The following is a 22,465-nucleotide window of genomic DNA, read 5'->3' as shown; positions in this document are numbered from 1 at the left end:
GCTTCAAAATCCACGGGAGCACTGAGATGGTGGTAGTCCCCACAGGGTCTCCAGCCCCCAGACGCTTTGGGGACCATGTGAAGCGGGGATGCCCACGGGCTGTCTGAGTGGCGCATTATGCCCATTTCCACCATCTTGCGGAACTCATCTTTGACCAGTTGGAGCTTGTCGGAGCCTGCGTGGAATGGCGGTCCATTGGTGGGGATATGGTGCTTCACACCATGCTTGGGGCTGGCCGTTATGAATTGGGGAGATATGATGTCAGGGAAATCGGCCAAGATCCTGGCGTACTCGTTGTCGGAGAAGGTCACCGAGCCGAGGTGGGGCACAGTCAATTCGTCGTGGCGCAAGGCGATCGACTCAGATGTCTCAGAATTAACGAGACATTGTCCTTTCATGTCAAGCAGCAGGGAGTGCGCCCAGAGGAAGTCGGAGCCCAGCAGCAGTAGTGAGACATCGGCATTGGTAAATGTCCACTTGAATCGACAAGAGTTGAAGTTGAGTGGGATCGTGCGGACCCCGTATGTTCTGATGTTGCTGCTGTTGGCGGCAGTCAGGGGAGGCGCCTTCTTTCCGGAACAAATGTCAGTGCCCGAGGGGGGAAAAACACTGGCCTGGTCAACGATAAAAAGCCGCACTGAATGACGATCCCAGGTGTAGAGGAGGCAATGTTTTTGGCCGGCCACAGCTGCCACTACTGACGGCCGGCCGGGGCGTTTCTCTGATGCGTGCAGGGTGGTCCCAATCGGCGGGCCTCAGAGCCCCACCTTTGGTGGTAGTAGCACCACTTGTATTTGCTGGCGCCGTTCGAGGCCGACATCACTGCCGCTCCTTCCGTGGAGGCTGGGGCCGCCCGTATGACCTGCCGAGGCACAGCCGCCACCTGATTGATGGTGGCCCACCCTACTGTTTGGCCTGCCGCAACATGTCCGCACGGGATGCCAACCGCCAGGAGTCGGTGAAATCGTCATCCGCGAGAGGCAGGCAAATGTCCTCAGGAATCTGCTCGAGGAAGACCTTGTCAAAAAGGAGGCAGGTCTTGTGTCAGCGGCTGAGACCGAATGTATCCTTGAAGCGCATCTCGATCCCTTCGTACTTGTTGTCAGCTGGTGGCTGGCGAAGGTGATCGAGGAGGCGCCCGGGGTTTCCTGGCCCAGTGCATTGACCACGTAGTAGTACTTGGTGACATCAGCAGTTATCTGGCAGATGTGGAATTGGGCTTTGGCTTGTTCAAACCACACGGGGCCACAGAAGGTGGGCAGTTTGACTGAAACTGCATTCTGCTGATCTGGGTTGTCTCCTCCAGGCATGATGAAATCCAAAAGAGGCCGTATTGGATCATCGGCGTCACCACTGAACAGGTTCGCGTGTTGTATAAATACTCAGTTTAATATTTAAACGATACAGCTCAACAATTAGTACAAAAGGGCAAGGTGTGTGTGTATGACTGACTTGGCAAATGACATTCCTTGTATGTTGCAAAACATACTTGGCTAATAAACTATTATTGTGATTATGATTGTGATTGATTAACGTGTTGACTGCGAAGTGAAGACTAACTCCGTCATCTGCTGCACCCCGTTAGCTAGATTAGATTAGATTAGATTAGATTAGATTCAACTTTATTGTCATTGCACAAATACGAGTACAGGTACAACGAAATGCAGTTTAGCATCTAATCAGAGTGCAAAGTAGTAAAAATACTGGTTAAAATAATATGTACAATGTGGATGAATTAAACAAGTACATAGGCAAATAAATATATACAGATAAAAGAGTATAAAAGATAGCTAGCGTCGGGCCTGTGAGTTCAGCAGGGTAATGGTATTTTGGAAAAAGCTGTTCCTCAGCCTGCTTGTGCGAGACCTGAGGCTCCTGTACCGCCTCCATGACGGGGCATCGATGATGTGATGAGCGGTTTTCACCACCCATTGCAGTGCCTCCCTGTCAGCTGTTGTGCAGCTGCTGTACCATACCATGGAGCAGGTGGTCAGGATGCTTTCAATGGTACAGCTGTAGAAGACAGGATCTGGGGGGACAGGTGAACTTTCTTAAGCCTCCTCAGAAAGTAGAGGCGCTGCTGCGCCTTTTTGATCAGTTTGGTGGTATTGAGGGACCAGGACAGATCCTCTGAGATATGTACCCCGAGGAATTTGTAGTTGGAGACGCGCTCCACCTCAGTCCCGTTTATGTGGATGGGGGTATGTCTGCCACCTCTGATCTTCCTGAAGTCTACGATGCTTTCCTTCGTCTTCTTTGAGTTGAGGACGAGGTTATTGTTGGTACACCAAGCTGCCAGGTGTTGGACCTCCTCCCTGTAGGTTGATTCGTTATTGTCCCTGATCAGTCCTACCATCGTGGTGTCATCGGCGAATTTTATGATGGCGTTGGAGCCATACATAGGGACGCAGTCATGGGTAAAGAGGGAGTAGAGAGGGCAGAGCACACAGCCCTGTGGCACGCCGGTGTTCAGTGTCAGAGTGGAGGAGGTGATGTTGTTGATCCTAACAGACTGTGGGGTCTGTTAGTGAGGAAATCCAGTCCAATTGCAGAGGGAGGTGGTGATGCCAAGTCTGCTGAGTTTGGTGATCAAACTGGCGGGGATGACAGTATTAAATGCGGAGCTGAAGTCGATGAACAACAACCTGATGTAGGAGTTGTTATTGTCCAGGTGGGTCAGGGCAGAGTGTAGGGCCGCAGATATGGCGTCCCCTGTAGACCTGTTGGGCCGGTAGGCAAACTGATGGGGGTCCGTGTGGGAGGGAGGCTGGATTTGAGGTGAGCCAAGATCAGTCGCTCAAAGCACTTCGCGATGACGGGGGTGAGTGCCACTGGGCGAAAGTCATTGAGACTCCCTGAAGCTGACTGTTTGGGCACTGGCACAATGGTTGAGATCTTGAGGCAAGTAGGGACGACACCCTGGGCCAGTGACAGATTGAAAATGTCAGTGAAGACCAGGTATAGTTGTCCAGCACATGCCCTGAGCACACACCCGGGGATGCCATCAGGGCCGGCAGCTTTGTGCTCATTCACTTTGCTTAGTGCGCCTTGTACAGCAGAGGTGGAGAGACTGAGGGGTTGTTCATTCGGGTGTGGGGCAGCTTTGATGGCTGGTGTTTTATTGTCCCGATCAAAACAAGCATAGAAGTAGTTTAGCTCGTCAGGAAGGGAGGCGTTGACTGGGAGGGGGGGTGTTAACTTTATTGTGTCGGTAATGGACTTTATTGTTAACTTTATTGTGGTCGGTAAGCTGACCACCCAGGTCGGCGTTGATTGGTCGGCCCAGATCACGCCAGGTCCACGCGATTTCTCGAGTTCAACCAACAATGGTTCAAGACCAAGGTGGCTCGGCCCGAAACACTATACTCATTATTTGATTTTATAAGCCCAATATCATTATGACTGATTCTCAGGTAGGAGTGGCTGTTAAAGTCTTAAATGGGTTTGTGTCTTGATGCTAGTGGGCAAAAGAGGGTCATGGTGTGGTGTTAGCACTCAAGATTATTGGCCAATCATTCATCCACCAGCATCATTCACAGTAACTCTTCACTTTTCTGCTATCAATCAAGAAAGCTGGAAAACCACTGGCTCAGTGAAGTAACATGGCTCTTACCCAGAGTGGCAAACAGACTGTCGAGTCCCAGCATGAGCAGCATGAAGAAAAATAAAACGGACCATAGAGGAGCCAATGGTAACTGTGCAAGAGCCTCTGGGTAGGCAATGAAAACCAAACCGAAACCTGAACAGTGGAACAAAGGAAATGGTGCATTAAAGATTGAGAGAATCTCTCTCTGACTGATACTTAAAGCATAATTTTAGAACGTCCCAACTCTTTTACTCAAGCCCTCAGTCTATGAAGGCAAGCATGCCAAATGCTTTCTTCTCAACCCTATAGAAACATAGAAAATAGGTGCAGGAGTAGACCATTCGGCCCTTTGAGCCTGCACCGCCATTCAATATGATCATGGCTGATCATCCAACTCAGTATCCTGTACCTGCCTTCTCTCCATACCCCCTGATCCCTTTAGCCACAAGTGCCACATCTAACTCCCTCTTAAATATAGCCAATGAACTGGCCTCAACTACCTCTGTGGCAGAGAATTCCAGAGATTCACCACTCTCTGTGTGAAAAATATTTTTCTCATCTCGGTCGTAAAAGATTTCCCCTTGTACCAACAATAACTCCACTGCGGCAAGCCTCAACGACTTCCGCCCAGTTGCACTTACCCCCATCATCACCAAGTGCTTCGAGAGGCTGGTCCTGGCACACCTCAAAAGCTGCCTACCCCCCACACTGGATCCCTATCAGTTTGCCTACCGCAAGAACAGGAGTACGGAGGATGCCATCTCAACGGCACTTCACTCCGCCCTCTCCCACCTCGACAACAGAGACACTTACGTAAGAATGCTGTTCATCGATTACAGCTCAGCATTCAACACCATTATACCATCAAAACTGATCACCAAACTCGGTAACCTGGGCATCGACCCCTCCCTCTGCAACTGGATACTGGACTTTCTAACCAACAGACCCCAGTCTGTTAGGTTAGACAAGCACACCTCTTCAACCCTCACCCTGAACACCGGCGTTCCACAGGGCTGTGTGCTGAGCCCCCTCCTCTACTCCCTCTTCACCTATGACTGCACACCTGTACATGGTACTAACACCATCATCAAGTATGCAGATGATACAACGGTGATTGGCCTCATCAGCAACAACGATGAGTCGGCCTACAGGGAGGAGGTCCAGCACTTAGCAGCATGGTGCGCTGACAACAACCTGGCCCTTAACTCCAAGAAGACCAAGGAGCTCATTGTAGACTTCAGGAAGTCCAGGGGCGGCACGCACACCCCCATCCACATTAACGGGACGGAGGTGGAACGTGTTTCTAGCTTCAGGTTCCTGGGAGTCAACATCTCCGATGACCTCTCTTGGACCCACAATACCTCAACTCTGATCAAGAAGGCTCACCAGCGTCTCTTCTTCCTGAGGAGACTGAAGAAGGTCCATCTGTCTCCTCAGATCCTGGTGAACTTCTACCGCTGCACCATCGAGAGCATCCTTACCAACTGCATCACAGTATGGTATGGCAACTGCTCTGTCTCCGACCGGAAGGCATTGCAGAGGGTGGTGAAAATTGCCCAACGCATCACCGGTTCCTCGCTCCCCTCCATTGAGTCTGTCCAAAGCAAGCGTTATCTGCGGAGGGCGCTCAGCATCGCCAAGGACTGCTCTCACCCCAACCATGGACTGTTTACCCTCCTACCATCCGGGAGGCGCTACAGGTCTCTCCGTTGCCGAACCAGCAGGTCCAGGAACAGCTTCTTCCCGGCGGCTGTCACTCTACTCAACAACGTACCTCGGTGACTGCCAATCACCCCCCCCCCCCCCGGACACTTATTATCACTTATTATTATTTATTTAAATCATTTGCTATGTCGCTCTTCCAGGGAGATGCTAAATGCATTTCGTTGTCTCTGTACTGTACACTGACAATGACAATTAAAATTGAATCTGAATCTGAATCTGAATCTTATCCTTAAACTGTGACCCCTTGTTCTGGACTTCTATAAGATTTCTATAAGTTCCCCCCTCATTCGTCTAAATTCTAGCGAGTACAAGCCGAGTCTATCCAGTCTTTCTTCATATGAAAGTCCTGACATCCCAGGAATCAGTCTGATGAACCTTCTCTGTACTCCCTCTATGGCAGGGAATGTCTTTCCTCAGATTAGGTCCAAAACTGTACGCAATACTCCAGGTGTGGTCTCACCAAGGCCCTGTACAACTACAGTAGAACCTCCCTGCTGCTATACTCAAATTATTTTGCTATGAATGCTAACATACCATTTGCTTTCTTCACTGCCTGCTGCACTTGCATGCCTACTTTCAATGACTAGTGTACCATGACACCCAGGTCTCGTTGCATGTCCCCTTTTCCTAATCGGCCACCATTCAGATAATAGTCTACTTTCCTTGCAGCCTCCTAGCATCGTCCTCAAAGCTAACACTGCCCCCCAGCTTCGTGTCATCCGCAAACTTGGAGATGTTGCATTCAATTCCCTCGTCCAAATCATTAATATATTTTGTAAATAGCTGGGGTCCCAGCACTGCGCCTTGCGGTACCCCACTAGTCACTGCCTGCCATTGTGAAAAGGACCCGTTTACTCCTACTCTTTGCTTCCTGTCTGCCAGCCAGTTCTCTATCCACATCAATACTGAACCCCCAATACCGTGTGCTTTAAGTTTGTACACTAATCTCTTATGTGGGACCTTGTTGAAAGCTTTCTGAAAGTCCAGATATTACACATCCACTAGTTCTCCCTTATCCACTCTACTAGTTACATCCTCGAAAAATTCTATAAGATTCGTCAGACCTTTCATAAATCCATGCTGACTTTGTCCAATGATTTCACCACTTTCCAAATGTGCTGCTATCCCATCTTTAATAACTGACTCTAGCAGTTTCACCACTACCGATGTTAGACTAACTGGTCTGTAATTCCCCGTTTTCTCTCTCCCCCCCTTTTTAAAAAGTGGGGTTACATTAGCTACCCTCTTATCCTCAGGAACTACTCCAGAATCTAAAGAGTTTTGAAAAATTATCACTAATACATCCACTATTTCTGGGGCTACTTCCTTAAGTACTCTGGGATGCAGCCTATCTGGTCCTGGGGATTTATCGGCCTTTAATCCATTCAATTTACCTAACACCACTTCCCGGCTAACCTGGATTTCACTCAGTTCCTCCATCTCATTTGACCCCCGGTCCCCTGCTATTTCCGGCAGATTATTTATGTCTTCCTTAGTGAAGACAGAACCAAAGTAGTTATTCAATTGCGGGTACACAAAATTGCTGGAGAAACTCAACGGGTGCAGCAGCATCTATGGAGCGAAGAAAATAGGCGACGTTTCGGGCCGAAACCCTTCTTCAGACTGATGGGGGGTGGGAGGGGTGAAGGAAGGAAAAGGGGAGGAGGAGGAGCCCGAGGGCGGGGGGATGGGAGGAGACAGCTCGAGGGTTAAGGAAGGGGAGGCGACAGCAAGGGCTAGCAAAATTGGGAGAATTCAACATTCATGCCATCAGGATGCAAGCTGCCCAGGCGGAAAATGAGGTGCTGTTCCTCCAATTTCCGGTTTTGCTCACTCTGGCAATGGAGGAGACCCAGGACAGAGAGGTCGGATTGGGAATGGGAGGGGGAGTTGAAGTGCTGAGCCACCGGGAGTTCAGGTAGGTTATTGCGGACTGAGCGGAGTGGTCTGCCATGTCTTTGTTCCCCATGATCAATTCACCGGTTTCTGACTGCAATGGACCTACATTTGTTTCAACTAATCTTTTTCTCTTCACATATCTATAAAAACTTTTGCAGTCAGTTTTTATGTTCCCTGCCAGTTTTCTTTCATAATCTATTTTCCCTTTCCTAATTAAGCCCTTTGTTCTCATCTGCTGGACTGGATTTCTCCCAGTCCTCTGGCAGGCTGCTTTTTCTGACTAATTTGTACGCTTCATCTTTTGTTTTGATACAATCCCTGATTTCCCTTGTTATCCACGGATGCACTACCTTCCCTGATTTATTCTTTTGCCAAACTGGGATGAACAATTGCTGTAGTTCATCCATGCAGTCTTTAAATGCCTTCCATTGCATATCCACCGTCAACCCATTAAGAATCAATTGCCAGTCTATCTTGGCCAATTCACGTCTCATACCCTCAAAGTTACCTTTCTTTAAGTTCAGGACCCTTGTTTCTAAATTAACAATGTCACTCTCCATCCTATCCACCCATGATGCCAATTCAGGGTGCTATGGATGCACTGCAAGGTCTCTGTATACATCAATGCTTTTATGTTCCCTGTCACATTATTTTGTTACTACATGACTGAGTTTTCTTTCTTTAGATTTGACAGAGAAATTCAACACAGCTTGGAACTGTTACTGCCCTTGAGCCAACTCCTTAAGCACTTGCAATGAGCAGATTAGTAGCAGGAATAGTTCTGACCCCCTTTCAGTCATCTCGCCTTTAAGAAGATCATGGCTGATATGATTATAATTGTAGCTCTACGTTCCCATTAACTCCCAAAGTCCCACATGGCAGGCTTCTGCAGAAGGTGAGGTGCTCTTGGGATCCGAGGTCTCTTGACAAACTGGATCCAATATTGGCTCGGTGATGGTAGGCAGAGGATAGTGGTGGATGGGTGTTTTTCGGCCCAGAGGTGTGAACCAAGTGGCATACAGCTGAGATCTCCACTGGGACCTTTGTTGTTTGCTATCAATATAAATTACTTGCTTGAGAATGTGGGGGTATTACGAGACGCGAGGACGGTCTGTTGCCTCCCTGGTGCCAGGGTTCAAGATGTCACAAGCCGAATTCAGAACATCCTCGAGAGGGAAGGTGAACAGCTGGCAGTAGTTGTGCACATAGGCACAAACGACATCGGGAATAAGAGGAAGGAGGTTCTGCAATGTGAGTTCAGAGAGTTGGGAAGAAGACTGAAAAGCAGGACTTCTAAGGTGGTTATCTCTGGATTGCTTCCAGCACCTCGTGCTAGTGAGGACAGGGACATAAAGATAGGGGATCTGAATGTGTGGCTGAGGGGCTGGTGCAGGGAGCAAGGCTTTAGATTTATAGACCACTGGGATCTCCTCTGGCGTCACCTGTACAAAAGGGACGGGTTACACCTTTAACTGGAGGGGGACTGACGTTCTGCCAGGCAGTTTTCCTAGGGCTACACGTGTGGGTTTAAACTAAATAGTGGGGGGGGAGGGATTGACAAACTGAGAGTATAAAGATGGAGTTGAAGGGGAAGTGAGTACAGGAAAAAGTACAAAAGATTCTCAAATTAATGGGAAGGAAAGTTCGAGAAGGGATAAAAGAGTAAGGTCACGGCCAATTGCGAGGGGGGAGGTGAATACGGAGGTCAAAGTGTTGTATATGAATGCGCGAAGTATAAGAAATAAAGTGGATGAGCTTAAGGCTCAGTTAGAAATTGGCAAGTATGATGTTGTGGGAATTACAGAGACATGGCTGCATGAGGGCCAGGGCTGGGAACTGAATATTCAAGGGTATACCTCCTATCGAAAGGACAGACAGGTGGGCAGAGGAGGTGGGGTAGCTCTGTTGGTGAGGAATTAAATTCAGTCCCTTGCTAGGGGTGACATTGAAACAGGAGATGTGGAGTCAGTTTGGGTAGAACTAAGGAATTGCAAGGGTAAAAAGACCCTAATGGGACATCAGCAGGCCCCCAAACAGTAGCCTGGATATAGGGTGCAAGTTGAATCAGGAGTCACAATTGGCATGTAGTAAGGGTAATGCTGTGGTTGTTATGGGAGATTTCAACATGCGGGTAGACTGGGAAAATCAGGTTGGTACTTGACCCCAAGAAAGGGAGTTTGTGGAATGCCTCCGTGATGGATTCATAGAGCAGCTTGTATTGGAGTCTACCAGGGAGAAGACAATTCTGGATTTAGTGTTGTGTAATGAACCGGATTTGATAAAGGAACTTGTGATTAAGGAGCCAATAGGAGGTAGTGACCATAATATTGTCAAGTTTAATCTACAATTGGAGAGGGAGAAGGGTAGATTGGAGTGTCAGTGTTACAGTTGAATAAAGGGGACTATGGAGCCATGAAGGGAGGAGCTGGCCAAAGTTAACTGGAAAGATACCATGGCAGGGATGATCGTGGAACAACAATGGCAGGTACTTCTGGGAATAATACCGAAGGTGCAGGATCAGTTCATTCCAAAGAGGAAGAAAGATTCCAAGGGGAGAAAGAGGCGACCTTGGCTGACAAGGGACGTCAGGGACAGTATAAAAATAAAAGAGAAGAAATACAACGTAGCAAAGATGAGCGGGAAGCAAGAGGATTAGGTAATGTTTAAAGAGCCACAAAAGATAACTAAAATGGCAATACAGGGAGAAAAGATGAGGTACGAAGGTAAGCTGGCCAAGAATATAAAGGAGGATAGTAAAAGCTTCTTTAGATATATGGCGAGGAAAAAATTAGTTAAGACCAAAGTTGGACCCTTGAAGACTGAAAACGGTGAATTTATTATGGAGAACAAGTAAATGACAGACGAGTTGAACAGGTACTTTGGATCCGTCGTCATTAAGGAGGACACAAACAATCTTCCTGATATAGTAGTGGCCAGAGGATCTGGGATCACGGAGGAACTGATGGAAATCCACATTAGACAGGAAATGGTGTTGGGTAGACTAATGGGAGCCCAGTCGACCCATTCTTTCATCATACATCAGTCCCGCCATCCCGATAATTAACCTGGTGAACCTACTGCACTCCATCAATAGCAATAATGTATTTCATCAAAATAAGAGACCAAAATTGACCGAAGGGACTGAAGGCTGATAAATCCCCAGGGCCTGATGGTCTGCATCCCAGGGTACTTAAGGAAGTGGCTATAGAAATCGTGGATGCATTGGTGATAATTTTCCAATGTTCTATAGATTCAGGATCAGTTCCTGTGGATTGGAGGATAGCTAATGTTATTGCACTTTTTAAGAAAGGCGGGAGAGAGAAAACAGTGAATTATAGGCCTGACATCGTTGGTGGGGAAGCTGCTGGAGTCAATTATAAAAGATTAACTAGCGGCACATTTGGATAGCAGTAACCGGATTGGTCTGAGTCAGCATGAATTAACGAAGGGGAAATCATGCTTGACAATCTTCTTGAATTTTTGGAGGACATAACTAGAAAAATGGACAAGGGAGAGCCAGTGGATGTAGTGTACCTGGACTTCCAGAAAGCATTTGATAAGGTCCCAATTAGGAGATCAGTGGGCAAATTTTTGGCACATGGTATTGGGGGTAGTGTGCTAACATGGATAGAAAATTGGTTGGCAGACAGGAAACAAAGAGTAGACATAGAAACATAGAAAATAGGTGCAAGAGTAAGCCCTTCGAGCCTGCACCGCCATTCAATATTATCATGGCTGATCATCCAACTCAGTATCCTGTACCTGCCTTCTCTCCATACCCCCTGATCCCTTTAGCCACAAGGGCCACATCTAACTCCCTCTTAAATATAGCCAATGAACTGGCCTCAACTACCTTCTGTGGCAGAGAATTCCAGAGATTCACCACTCTCTGTGTGAAAAATGTTTTTCTCATCTCGGTCCTAAAATATTTCCCCGTTATCCTCAAACTGTGATTTAAACTGTGTAGGGATTAACAGGTCCCTTTCAGAATGGCAGGCAGTGAAAACAGGAAAGCTGACTATTATCTAAATGGTGGCCGATTAGGAAAAGGGGAGATGCAACGAGACCTGGGTGTCATGGTACGCCAGTCATTGAAAGTAGGCATGCAGGTGCAGCAGGCAGTGAAGAAAGCGAAAGGATTTGAGTATAGGAGCAGGGAGGTTCTACTGCAGTTGTACAGGGTCTTGGTGAGACCACACCTGGAGTATTGCGTACAGTTTTGGTCTCCAAATCTGAGGAAGGACATTATTGCCTTAGAGGGAGTGCAGAGAAGGTTCACCAGACTGATTCCTGGGATGTCAGGACTTTCATTGGAAGAAAGACTGGATCGACTCGGATTGTACTCGCTAAAATTTAGGAGATTGAGGGGGGATCTTATAGAAACTTACAAAATTCTTAAGGAATTGGACAGGCTAGATGCAGGAAGATTGTTCCCGATGTTCTGGAAGTCCAGGACAAGAGGTCACAGCTTAAGGATAGAGGGGAAATCCTTTAGGACCGAGATGAGAAAAACATTTTTCACGCAGAGAGTGGTGAATCTCTGGAACTCTCTGCCACAGAAGGTAGTTGAGGCCAGTTCATTGGCTATATTTAAGAGGGAGTTAGATGTGGCCCTTGTGGCTAAAGGGATCAGGGGTTATGGAGAGAAGGCAGGTACGGGATACAGAGTTGGATGATCAGCCATGATCAAATTGAATGGCGGTGCAGGCTCGAAGGGCCGAATGGCCTACTCCTGCACCTATTTTCTATGTTTCTATGACTAGTGGGGTACCGCAAGGCTCGGTGCTGGGACCGCAGCTAATCCTGTGTCAGCGCGATCAAGGGACTAATTGAGGTTGCTCGCGCTGACACAGGAGTAAGCTCCACCGCCGGCTGTCCTGTTATCCATCGTCCGCTGACCCGCTCTTGAGCTGGTCCCCTCACTATCCGTTGAAAGACATGGACCGGGCAGTGAATGCCATGCAATGTCACCCAGCGCAGCAAGTGAGGCCATGTCCTGCAGTCGGAATTTAAGGATTTGCAGGAAGTGGCTGACATGAGCAAGGCTGGCAAACGGCAGGAGAGAGGTGTTCAGACGGAGAGCACTGCCAGAGGTGAGTGGGCAGGCAGAAGTCGCTGAGGTGGAGGCGGGTTCTGCTGTCCGGTCCCGGCGGCCACTTGCAGCCACCTGAGCTACTTCCCTCCCCGGCCACAATGTGATGGCTCCACGCCCGGAGCTCCGCGGCAGCGGTGAGTGAGTGAGTTGCTGGCATGATCCCCGACCCCCTCCTTCTCAATGTTCCTGCTCTCCCCGCAACTTTACCCCTGACCAGACTCCCCACACGCTCTGTAAGGAACTCTGTCCACCCCCCCAGCGGCGCTGTCCTTTCACAGCCGCTTCCCATCAGTTGCCAGCAATGAGGGATTGACTTGGCTATCCCTCAGTACAGCAACATCGTTTGTGTTGTTGCTGTACTGAGGGATAGCCAAGTATCTTTCTTGGCTAACCACCTAATCTTCGGCCTCCAAGACGCAGGTAAATTTTCGTGCCTTATTTTGGGTAAAAAATAGCATCTTCATTGCCGGGAAATACGGTATTTAAAAACATATAGCTCAAAGAAATCTACTTACCACATTATTTGTACACAAACTCCATTCTTCTCTCTTTGTTTCTTAAGAAACTCTTAAGATAATGACAATCCATGTTTGAAAAACATGCCAAGAAACTTTTACTGCGCATGCGCAATAGGCTGCTGCGCAGCACATGCACGCAGTCCACGTTGCAAAGGCAGAATCTCAGCTGCCTTCAGCTCCCCTTGTCATTGAAGGCTTGAAGCAGGATCGACGGCACATGAGCTGCACATACTTTTGCCTATTATATGTACTGCGGATGAAAGGCATGGGATAATTATGCCTACTTCAGAGATCGATCTCTTAGGTAGGCATAATTGTCCCGTGCCTTTACTATTTATATTTAATAGTTACCATTTTATAATTTTAGTCAGGGTAGGCACTGCCTACCTTGGCTACCCTGACAGCACGTGCTTGACACACACACAAACACATTGCAAAGGCGGGGGCTAGGGCAAGCGGGGGGAGCGCTGTCTGAAATTCACACAGTGCAAAGCCAAGGTGATATAGACAAACACCACAATGAACAAGGAGGTTGGCGCTGTAATTAATACGGTTAGCACAGTGTACGGAAAGTCCTTTAAAAGAGGGGGGGGAGAGGGACAAGGAGTGGAGACAACTTTTAAGAAGCCAGACAACTTTTAATAAGCCAGAGATACACAGCTGTGAAGTTCGGCGGACATTTAACATTACCAGTCGGTTATCCATGCTTCTGAAAACTACTGCTTGCGTTTCTTTTCCCCAATGTGCCATTGAAATTCACCGATACAACCCACGAGAACCTTCGACCTCCTGGCACCCCACTAGGACCTCCTTGTGACCCATCTATGGCACTAGAATTCTCGCCACTCTCCATGGCGGATTCATTCTAGTCGCCGCTAATTTTTCAACATGTTGAAAAAATCTTGGCGACCATAATGTAGCGTTGTTACAATCCCTGCCATTAGTGGCGCTGCAGATCTGCCGACTGCTGTGCGCGGGACTCAAGAGGCTGTGGGGGGGGGGGTTAGTAAACTGCATGTTTTTCATTGTTGTCAGGGAGGGATTTCCTCTTGCAACAATCTTATGATGTAGAGGAAATCCCGTTCTTTCATCTGTTCGCGGGTTTTTTCAACACGTTGCTGGTCTATTGAATCGCTGGATTTAAAAGTCGGGGCTCAAATTCAAGGCCTTCAAAATCACGGATTGCAAGTTCAGGTTAAAACAAAATATATGTGGGACGTTTATTTAGCATCTTATCTAGTTTTTGGTGTCATTTAATTTTAATCTGATAATGCGAACTAAGTTAATTAGGTCCCGATATCGGTAACATGATCATTATCCGTATTGTGTAATTGTCTATCCGTGATCACTATTTTCATGCTAAATATCTGACGATAAACTTCCACAGTACATACAGATCGGATTGTGGCCCCCCGATCTCTATGTGTGTCTGTGTAAAACAGCCCTTGTCCTCAATCACAGCTTTTGAGAAGTCAATACAAAACAATAGGGAACAAGATGCTAATTTCCTAGTATGAAACTGACCATAACTTTTTTAATACTGAAGATATGAAAGTGAATTAGGTAAATATAAAAGGTTATTTTTATGCTTTATCAGATAAATTACAGGCTCGATTTTTAAAATCTCAAAATTTTGTAACATCCCTACATAATGAGGCCGCAACTAGTTCCCAGAATGCGGGAACTCCTCACCACCATGAAAGCGACTCCCCGGCAACCACCCACGAACATGTGACGACCATGTGGCGACTGCATAGTCTGCTGCAGTCGCCTGAGTGGGACAGGCCCATTAGCCCTTTGGGAACCGTCCAAGACTAGATCAACAGGAGGGTATACTGGTCAATTTTAATCAATATGAAATACATTTCCAGGGAATTTAAAACATGTTCTGAACGCATGATGAGTAATTTGGTGACATTCCGACTCCTGATTCACCTTTAATCTGTCAGTGTAACCTAGTACCAGTGTTAACACAGAACAGTACAGCACAAAACATGGCCCTTCGACCCTCAATATGTGTGCCAAACATGATGACAAATTAAACAAATCACATCTGCCTGCACGTGATCCATATCTCTCCATTCGCTGCATATCCATGTGTCTATTGAAAATCTCATAAATGCCTCCACCTCCAGCCCTGGCAATGCATTCCACACACTCACACCCTCCATGTAAACAAAGACTTCCCTGCACATCACCAATTGTTGTATTACTTTGGGACTTAAGATCAATTCTTACAAGAAATATGGTGTAGTTTTGTACAATTTCTCATCTGATGGAGGATTGGTTTCAGAAAGAGGGCCATACCTGGGTGATCTTCGCTGAATTTGCTTTACCTGACTGAACGACTTCTGAAACAGGCTTATCCTGTACGTGAGCCATGTGTCCCAGGACGGAGAAGATGACAAATCCGGCAAACACACTCGTGGCACAGTTCACTACACAGACAATGATGGTGTCTCTGTAACAGTTGTTGTGGAATTTGTTGTAGGATGATAGGGTTATTAGACTGCCGGAACCCACTGAAAGCGAATAAAAAATCTGTGTTGCTGCATCTTTCCAGACCTGTTGCACAGATGGTAAAATTAGTCTGCATGGCAAAATTTTACTCAAATAAATTCAACCACACAAAGAACAAAATGGTTGTAGATTAATTTTCTTCAGTACAATTGGAAATTGTCCCTAGTATGTAGGTTTCAGCTGGTGTACGTGGTGATCACTGGTCGCCGTGCACACCACGGAATTAGATCTCACACATGAGCACCAATTCCCAAATAACGTTCAGCACAATCAATGAAGGGAAGAAAGAAATAGTTCATACAATAAAAGCACATCTAGAACTTGATGGGTCATTCAGTGATTTACCTCAGCATCAGCCAGCTTTGAGAAGTCCGACTGGTTTCCAATATAGAATTCAATCCCTTTCCGGGCTCCCTCAAGGGTCAGTCCTCGGATCAGAAGTATGGTCAGAACCACGTACGGGAATGTGGCAGTGAAATAAACCACCTGGTCAGGGAGAGGGATTGTTAGATTGTCCTGTGTTGTTGGACCACTGAATCCAATTGAATAAAAAATTACATAGAATATAGAAAATATAACACAGGAATGGGGCTCGTTGGCTACAACATCCGTACAGGATTCAAGATAGTTTATTGTCATGTGTCCCAGATAGGACAATCAAATTCTTGCTTTGCTTCAGCACAACAGAATATTGTAGGCATAAATAAATACAGAGCAGATCAGTGTGTCCATATACTATTGAATATATATATATATACTAGACCAAGTGCAGACCCGTTGGGTCTGTTCCCCCAGCGTGCAGTTGTGGGGGGAAGGGAGGCGGCACGCAGCGTCACACACACTCACTACCCCCCCCCCGCCCCGCACTCACGCTAATTACCCCCTTGATATTATATGAATATTATTAATTTGCTCATTTTACCCTATAACCACCCTATCTACTGACGCATAGCCCCCAACTTGCACTCACATCTAGAGAGGCGGGGGGGGGGGGGGGCGGCGGGGGTAGAGAGTGAGGGCAGAGAGAGAAGGGGCAGAGGCAGAGTGAGAGACAGAGCCACAGAGAGAGGGGCAAGAGGGACAGGGGGGTGGAGAGGAGGACAAGAGGGAGAGTGGGTGAGGGGGGAAAGGTGGGGAGGAGCGAGAGAGGGTGAGAGTGAGGGGGAGAGAGAGGGGGTGCTGAGAGGGGGGTGAGGTGAGGAGCAGGGAGGGAGGGGGAGGGTGGAGGGAAAGGGGTAGGGTTGTGTGGAGGGGAGGGGGTTTAGGGGAGGAATGGTGGGGGAGGGGAGGGTGGGGAGAAAAAGAGGGGGGAAGAGGAGGGCGGGAGGAGAGGAGAGGAGGAGAGGGGGGAAAGGAGAGGGGGGAGAGGAGAGGGGGGGGAGAGGAGAGGGGGGGGAGAGGAGAGCGGGGGGGGGAGGTGAGGGGGGAGAGGAGAGCGGGGGGGGGAGAGGTGAGTGGGGGAGAACCTAAAAAAACATTTTAGAACCAAAAAAGACACATTTCTGCAAGCATTGTAGAACCAAAAGAGACACTTTTTGCAAACATTTTAGAACTAATAAACACTTTTTGCAAACATTTTAGAACTAATAAACACTTTTTGCAAACATTTTAGAACCAATAGACACATTCTGCAAGCGTTTTAGAACCACTAAGGACACTTACATTTGAGTAGACATGTGTTCAGTGTTATTCACAGCTCAGAGAAATGTGACCCTCTGCCTTCCTCCAGCTTGCAGACACTGATTGAGGCACACCACTTCCTGGTTTTATAGTCCCTCCCCCCTGCCGCCGGCAGGGAGAATGGGGAATTTTGTAAAATCATTAATATCTCTGTCATTTTTCATCAACATACGGCGGAGCGGGGCTCTGAGCAAGGTGGCCAAAAATGACGGCCGTAGGTGGTGGCGTTCTCTCGGAAATCGCAGCACAGATGGCCAAAACCGGTCAAGAACAGACTTTTAGTAATATAGATATACACACATAAATAAGCATATAAAGTGCAATAGGCTATTAAAGTCAGATTTTTGTTTGAGTTGAGTTTAATAGTCTGATGGCTTTGGGGAAGTAGCTGTTCCTGAACCTGGATGTTGCAGATTTCAGGCTCCTGTACCTTCTACCTGAAGGCAGCGGAGAGATGAGTGTGTGAGCAGGATGGTGTGAGTCCTTGATGATGCTGCCAGCCTTTTTTGAGGAAGCGACTGTAGTAGATCCCCTCGATGGCAGGGAGGTCAGAGCCGATGATGGACTGGGCAGTGTTTACAACCTTTTGCAGTCTTTTCCACTCCTGGGCGCACAAGTTGCCGAACCAAGCTACGATGCTCTCTACTGTGCATCTGCAGAAGTTCGGGAGAGTCCTCCTTGACATACCGACTCTCCGTAACCTTCTCAGGAAGTAGAGGCACTGATGTGCTTTCTTTATAATTGCATCAGATTTCTGGGACCAGGAGAGATCTTCGGAAATATGCACGCCCAGGAATTTGAAGCTCTTGACGCTTTCCACCATCGACCATTGATATAAACGGGACTGTGGGTCCCCATCCTACCCCTTCCAAAGACCTGAACACGATGCCAAGATAAACTCATCTGTCTGTATGTGATCGATTTTCCTCCTTTGCTCTGCTTAAAAAATCTAGCCCCATACTTCTCGTTTAAACTTTACCCTCATCTTAAACCTATACTATATAATCTATAGTTAACGGATGTGATATAGTTCGGATTACGGAGACATGGCTCCAGGATGACCAAGGCTGGGAGCTCTCATTTTGCACACTAATCTCTTGTGTGGGATCAGAAGTACGGTCAAAGTCTTTTTGAACGTCCAGATACACCACATTCACTGGCTCTCCCTTATACATTCTACTTGTAACATTCTCCATAAATTCCAGAAGATTAGTCAAGCATGATTTCCTCTTCATAAATCCATGCTGACTTGGACCGGTCCTGTCACTGCCTTCCAAATGCGCTGCTATTACATCTTTAATATTATTTTCCACTGCTGATGTCAGACTAACTGGTCTTGCCTCTACCACCCAACATCCCGAACCCGATTTAAAGACCGCATGGATGAACTCCAAAAATTGTTCATCCCTGTCTGGCGAAAAAATAAAACGGGGAAAACAGCTCAACCGTGGCTAACAAAGGAAATCAAGGATAGTGTTAAATCCAAGGAAGAGGCAATTAAATTGGCCAGAAGAAGCAGCAAATCAAAGACTGGGAGAAATTTAGAACTCAACAGAGGAGGACAAAGGAGTTAACTAAGAAGGGGGAAAAAGAGCATGAAAGAAAGCTTGCGGATAAAATAAATACTGACCGTAAAAGCTTCTTTAGATATGTAAAAAGGAAAAGATGAGTGAAGACAAATGTGGATCCCTTACAATCTGAAACAGGTGAATTAATAATGGAAAGCAAGGAAATGGCAGAACAGTTAAATAAGTACTTTGGTTCTGTCTTCACTAAGGAAGACACAAACAATCTCCCAGAAATACTAGGTGACCGAGGATCTAGTGGGAGGAACTAAGGGAATCTACATTAATCAGGAAATGGTGTTAGGTAAACTGTTGGGAGTGAAGGCAGATAAATCCCCAGGGCCTGACGGTCTGCATCCCAGAGTACTCAAGAAATTGTGGATGCATAGGTGACAATGTTCTATAGACTCTGAATCAGTTCCTGTGGACTGGAGGGTAGCTAATGTAACCCTACTTTTTAAGGAAGGAGGGAGGGAAAATTAAATTATAGACCAGTTAGCCTTACATCGGTAGTTAGGAAGATGCTTGAGTCAATTATTAAAGATGTAATAGCAGTGCATTTGGAAGGCAGTGACAGGATCGGTCAGAATCAGCATTGATTTCTGAAAGGAAATTATGCTTGACTAAAATTTGGGGAATTTTGTAAAATCATTAATATCTCAGACAGATAATATATCACACAGACGGCGTTCCCCTACTTTTTAGTTTCCAGTTTCCATCCTGTGCGTGAATTCGCAGCTTTATCCTGCACTACTTAATCCAAGGGCGAGCGGACAGACGGACGAAAGCATCGATCATAGAGCGGAATAGATGCCATTTTGGGTCGAGCCTTCTTCCGACTGAGTCAGGGGAAAGAGGAACAAAAGATATGGACGGTACTAAGGACCAATGAATGGAAGATATGCCGATATCTCCCGTTTCCCTTTCTCTTGACTGTCAGTCTGAAGAAGGGTCTCGACCCGAAATGTCACCTATTCCGCTCTATGATCGTTGCTTTCGTCTGTCTCACCGCGCGTTCGCTCGCTCTTGGTGCCGGCGCTTCTCCCCTCAGACTCTGCCAAACAAACACACACACACACACACACAGCATGTCCGGCAGATCGGTGCGGGCCGAGACCATGAGCAGGGCGAAGGATGACATCAAACGGGTCATGGTAGCTATCGAAAAAGTATGGAAATGGTAAAGGGGAAATAGATGTTTAACAAAAAAAAGGGGGCCAGCGATCGCTCCGTGTGCACGTCGGAGGAAAGGGAGGGAGGGGGGAGGATGGCTTGAGTGGGAGCAGGATTTTCTGGAGCTCCTTCCAAATAGCAATATTTTGTATGTTCAAAGTTAATAAGAAGGACTAGTCAGGAATATCAAAATGATCACCTGCAGCTGAGAAAAAAAAGATGATTTGTGCATGAAGAAGTCATGACTAAAACAAAGATACTAGAGCAGAGATGGAAGAGGTTATGGAAATGGTGCTGAAGTTTACCCTGACCCTACTACGGCTTTTTTGTCGAGTGGACTATCTGGCTCCGCCGCTATGGGATCTTTGGTTTCCAGTCTCCATGAGATGGACAGTGTGGAGGAAAGTGGCGCTGTAAGAGCAGTCCACGTCTTTCACCAGCTCATTGGAACTTTTCCCAATTCCATAATGACTGTCTAAGAACTTGGCCCTCATCAGACCTGGCGTCTCTCCGCCATAAAGCGAGTTCACCTCCTGGATGCTCAACTCGTAGACCACCCACTCCTTCCTGAAGCGGATATCGAACAGCTGTAAATTGCTGGCGTGACTGTGGCGGAACGCAAACTCCCAGTCAAAGTAGCGAACGTGGTTGTTTACAACATGGTATCTTGGTCCACGTGGCTCGAACTGGAAGGGGGCCGTAGGTTTGAAACTTCTCGCGAGGTCTCAGCGAGGCGTAGTTGTGATCCGAATCTGTCCTTTGGATCTCTCTCGCTCTCACCCTCTCGCCTCGGCATTCCCGGAATAATTTGGCGTTTTGTGGGTACGGCTGCATCTGCGGTTCCTTCCTGGGCCCTTCGAGCCTGCACCGCCATTCAATATGATCATGGCTGATCATCCAACTCAGTATCCCGTACCTGCCTTCTCTCCATGCCACCTGATCCCTTTAGCCACAAGGGCCACATCTAACTCCCTCTTAAATATAGCCAATGAACTGGCCTCAACTACCTTCTGTGGCAGAGAGTTCCAGAGATTCACCACTCTCTGTGTGAAAAATGTTTTTCACATCTCGGTCTTAAAGGGTTTCCCCTCTATCCTTAAGCTGTGACCCCTTGTCCTGGACTTCCCCAACATCGAGAACAATCTTCCTACATCTAGCCTGTCCAACCCCTTAAGAATTTTGTAAGTTTCTATAAGATCCCCCCTCAATCTCCTAAATTCTAGTGAGGTTTCGGGTCGAGTCTTCTGCAGACAATCACAAGTATTCTCACCGACGAGAGTTCAGTTCAGTCTGAAGAAGGGTCTGCTCTCCAGTCGCTGCCTGTCCCACAGAGTTACTCCAGCTTTATGTCTAACTTCAATTTCACGAGTTAAATAAAAAACAGAGCGCTGGAGGAACTCAGAGGGCTAGGCAGCATCTGTGGAGGGAATGGATTAGGAGTTGTTTCGGGCCAGGGTTCTTCTTCAATAGGAAGGAAGTGCAGATCAAAGATGCTAGTGCGGATACTAGTATCTTTGCTGCGAATCAGGCATGATATTCTTCCAATTTAAATCAGAATTCCGATTTTATTGTTTTCCTTGTGCCTGATTATTTGGCGGCCAATCAACCGCTGTGTCTAAGGGAATTGCGTCTAATCATCGACCAGCTTCCCTTAAAATTCCCGTACAATCAACAAATCGGTCTACTCCCGTCCAATCAACCGCTGTCTCCAGGGACATTGTGTCCAATCACATAATACACTGGTCACTTGGCGGCCAACCAGACAGTCTCCTAGGGTACACAAAATTGCTGGGGAAACTCAGCGGGTGCAGCAGCATCTATGGAGCGAAGGAAATAGGCGATGTTTCGGGCCGAAACCCTTCTTCAGACTGATGGGTGGTGGGGGGGGGAAAGAAAGAAGGAAAAGGGGAGGAGGAGGAGGAGCCCGAGGGCGGGCGGATGGGAGGGTGGGAGGAGACAGCTAGAGGGTTAAGGAAGGGGAGGAGACAGCAAGGGCTAGCCAAATTGGGAGAATTCAATGTTAATGCCATAAGGACGCAAGGTCCCCAGACGGAATATGAGGTGCTGTTCCACCAATTTCCGCTGTTGCTCACTCTGGCAATGGAGGAGACCCAGGACAGAGAGGTCGGATTGGGAATGGGAGGGGGAGTTGAAGTGCTGAGCCACCGGGAGGTCAGGTAGGTTATTGCGGACTGAGCGGAGGTGTTCGGCGAAACGATCGCCCAACCTACGCTTGGTCTCACCGATGTAAATCAGCTGACATCTAGAGCAGCGGATGCAGTAGATGAGGTTGGAGGAGATACAGGTGAACCTTTGTCGCACCTGGAACGACTGCTTGGGACCTTGAATGGAGTCGAGGGGGGAGGTGAAGGGACAGGTGTTGCATTTCTTGCGGTTGCAACGGAAAGTGCCCGGGTAGGGGGTGGTGCGGGAGGGAAGGGAAGAATTGACGAGGGAGTTGCGGAGGAACGGTCTTTGCGGAAGGCAGACATGGGGGGAGATGGGAAGATGTGGCGAGTGGTGGGGTCACGTTGGAGGTGGCGGAAATGGCGGAGGATTATGTGTTGTATTTGCCGGCTGGTGGGGTGAAAGGTGAGGACCAGAGGGACTCTGCCCTTGTTGCGTGTGCGGGGATGGGGAGAGAGAGCAGTGTTACGGGGTATGGATGAGACCCTGGTGTGAGCCTCATCTATGGTGGCGGAGG

General features: G+C 47.6%; 1 protein-coding gene across 1 annotated transcript in view; it reads right to left on the bottom strand.

Moving 5' to 3' along the window:
• LOC116979251 (sodium- and chloride-dependent neutral and basic amino acid transporter B(0+)-like) overlaps positions 1–22,465 on the bottom strand; it is a 71,211-nt gene that overhangs the window by 19,936 nt on the left and 28,810 nt on the right. The window contains exons 7-9 of the mRNA XM_033030851.1: positions 15,689–15,829; positions 15,160–15,388; positions 3,614–3,739 (exon numbers count right to left, since the gene is read on the bottom strand). Of these exons, the coding sequence (XP_032886742.1) occupies positions 3,614–3,739; positions 15,160–15,388; positions 15,689–15,829 (496 nt within the window). The remainder of the gene's footprint in view (positions 1–3,613; positions 3,740–15,159; positions 15,389–15,688; positions 15,830–22,465) is intronic.

This window comes from Amblyraja radiata, chromosome 12 (assembly GCF_010909765.2).
Source record: "Amblyraja radiata isolate CabotCenter1 chromosome 12, sAmbRad1.1.pri, whole genome shotgun sequence".
NCBI lineage: Eukaryota > Metazoa > Chordata > Chondrichthyes > Rajiformes > Rajidae > Amblyraja > Amblyraja radiata.
The sequence above is the reverse complement of the archived record's forward strand: the minus strand, read 5'-3'. Positions and strand labels throughout refer to the sequence as shown.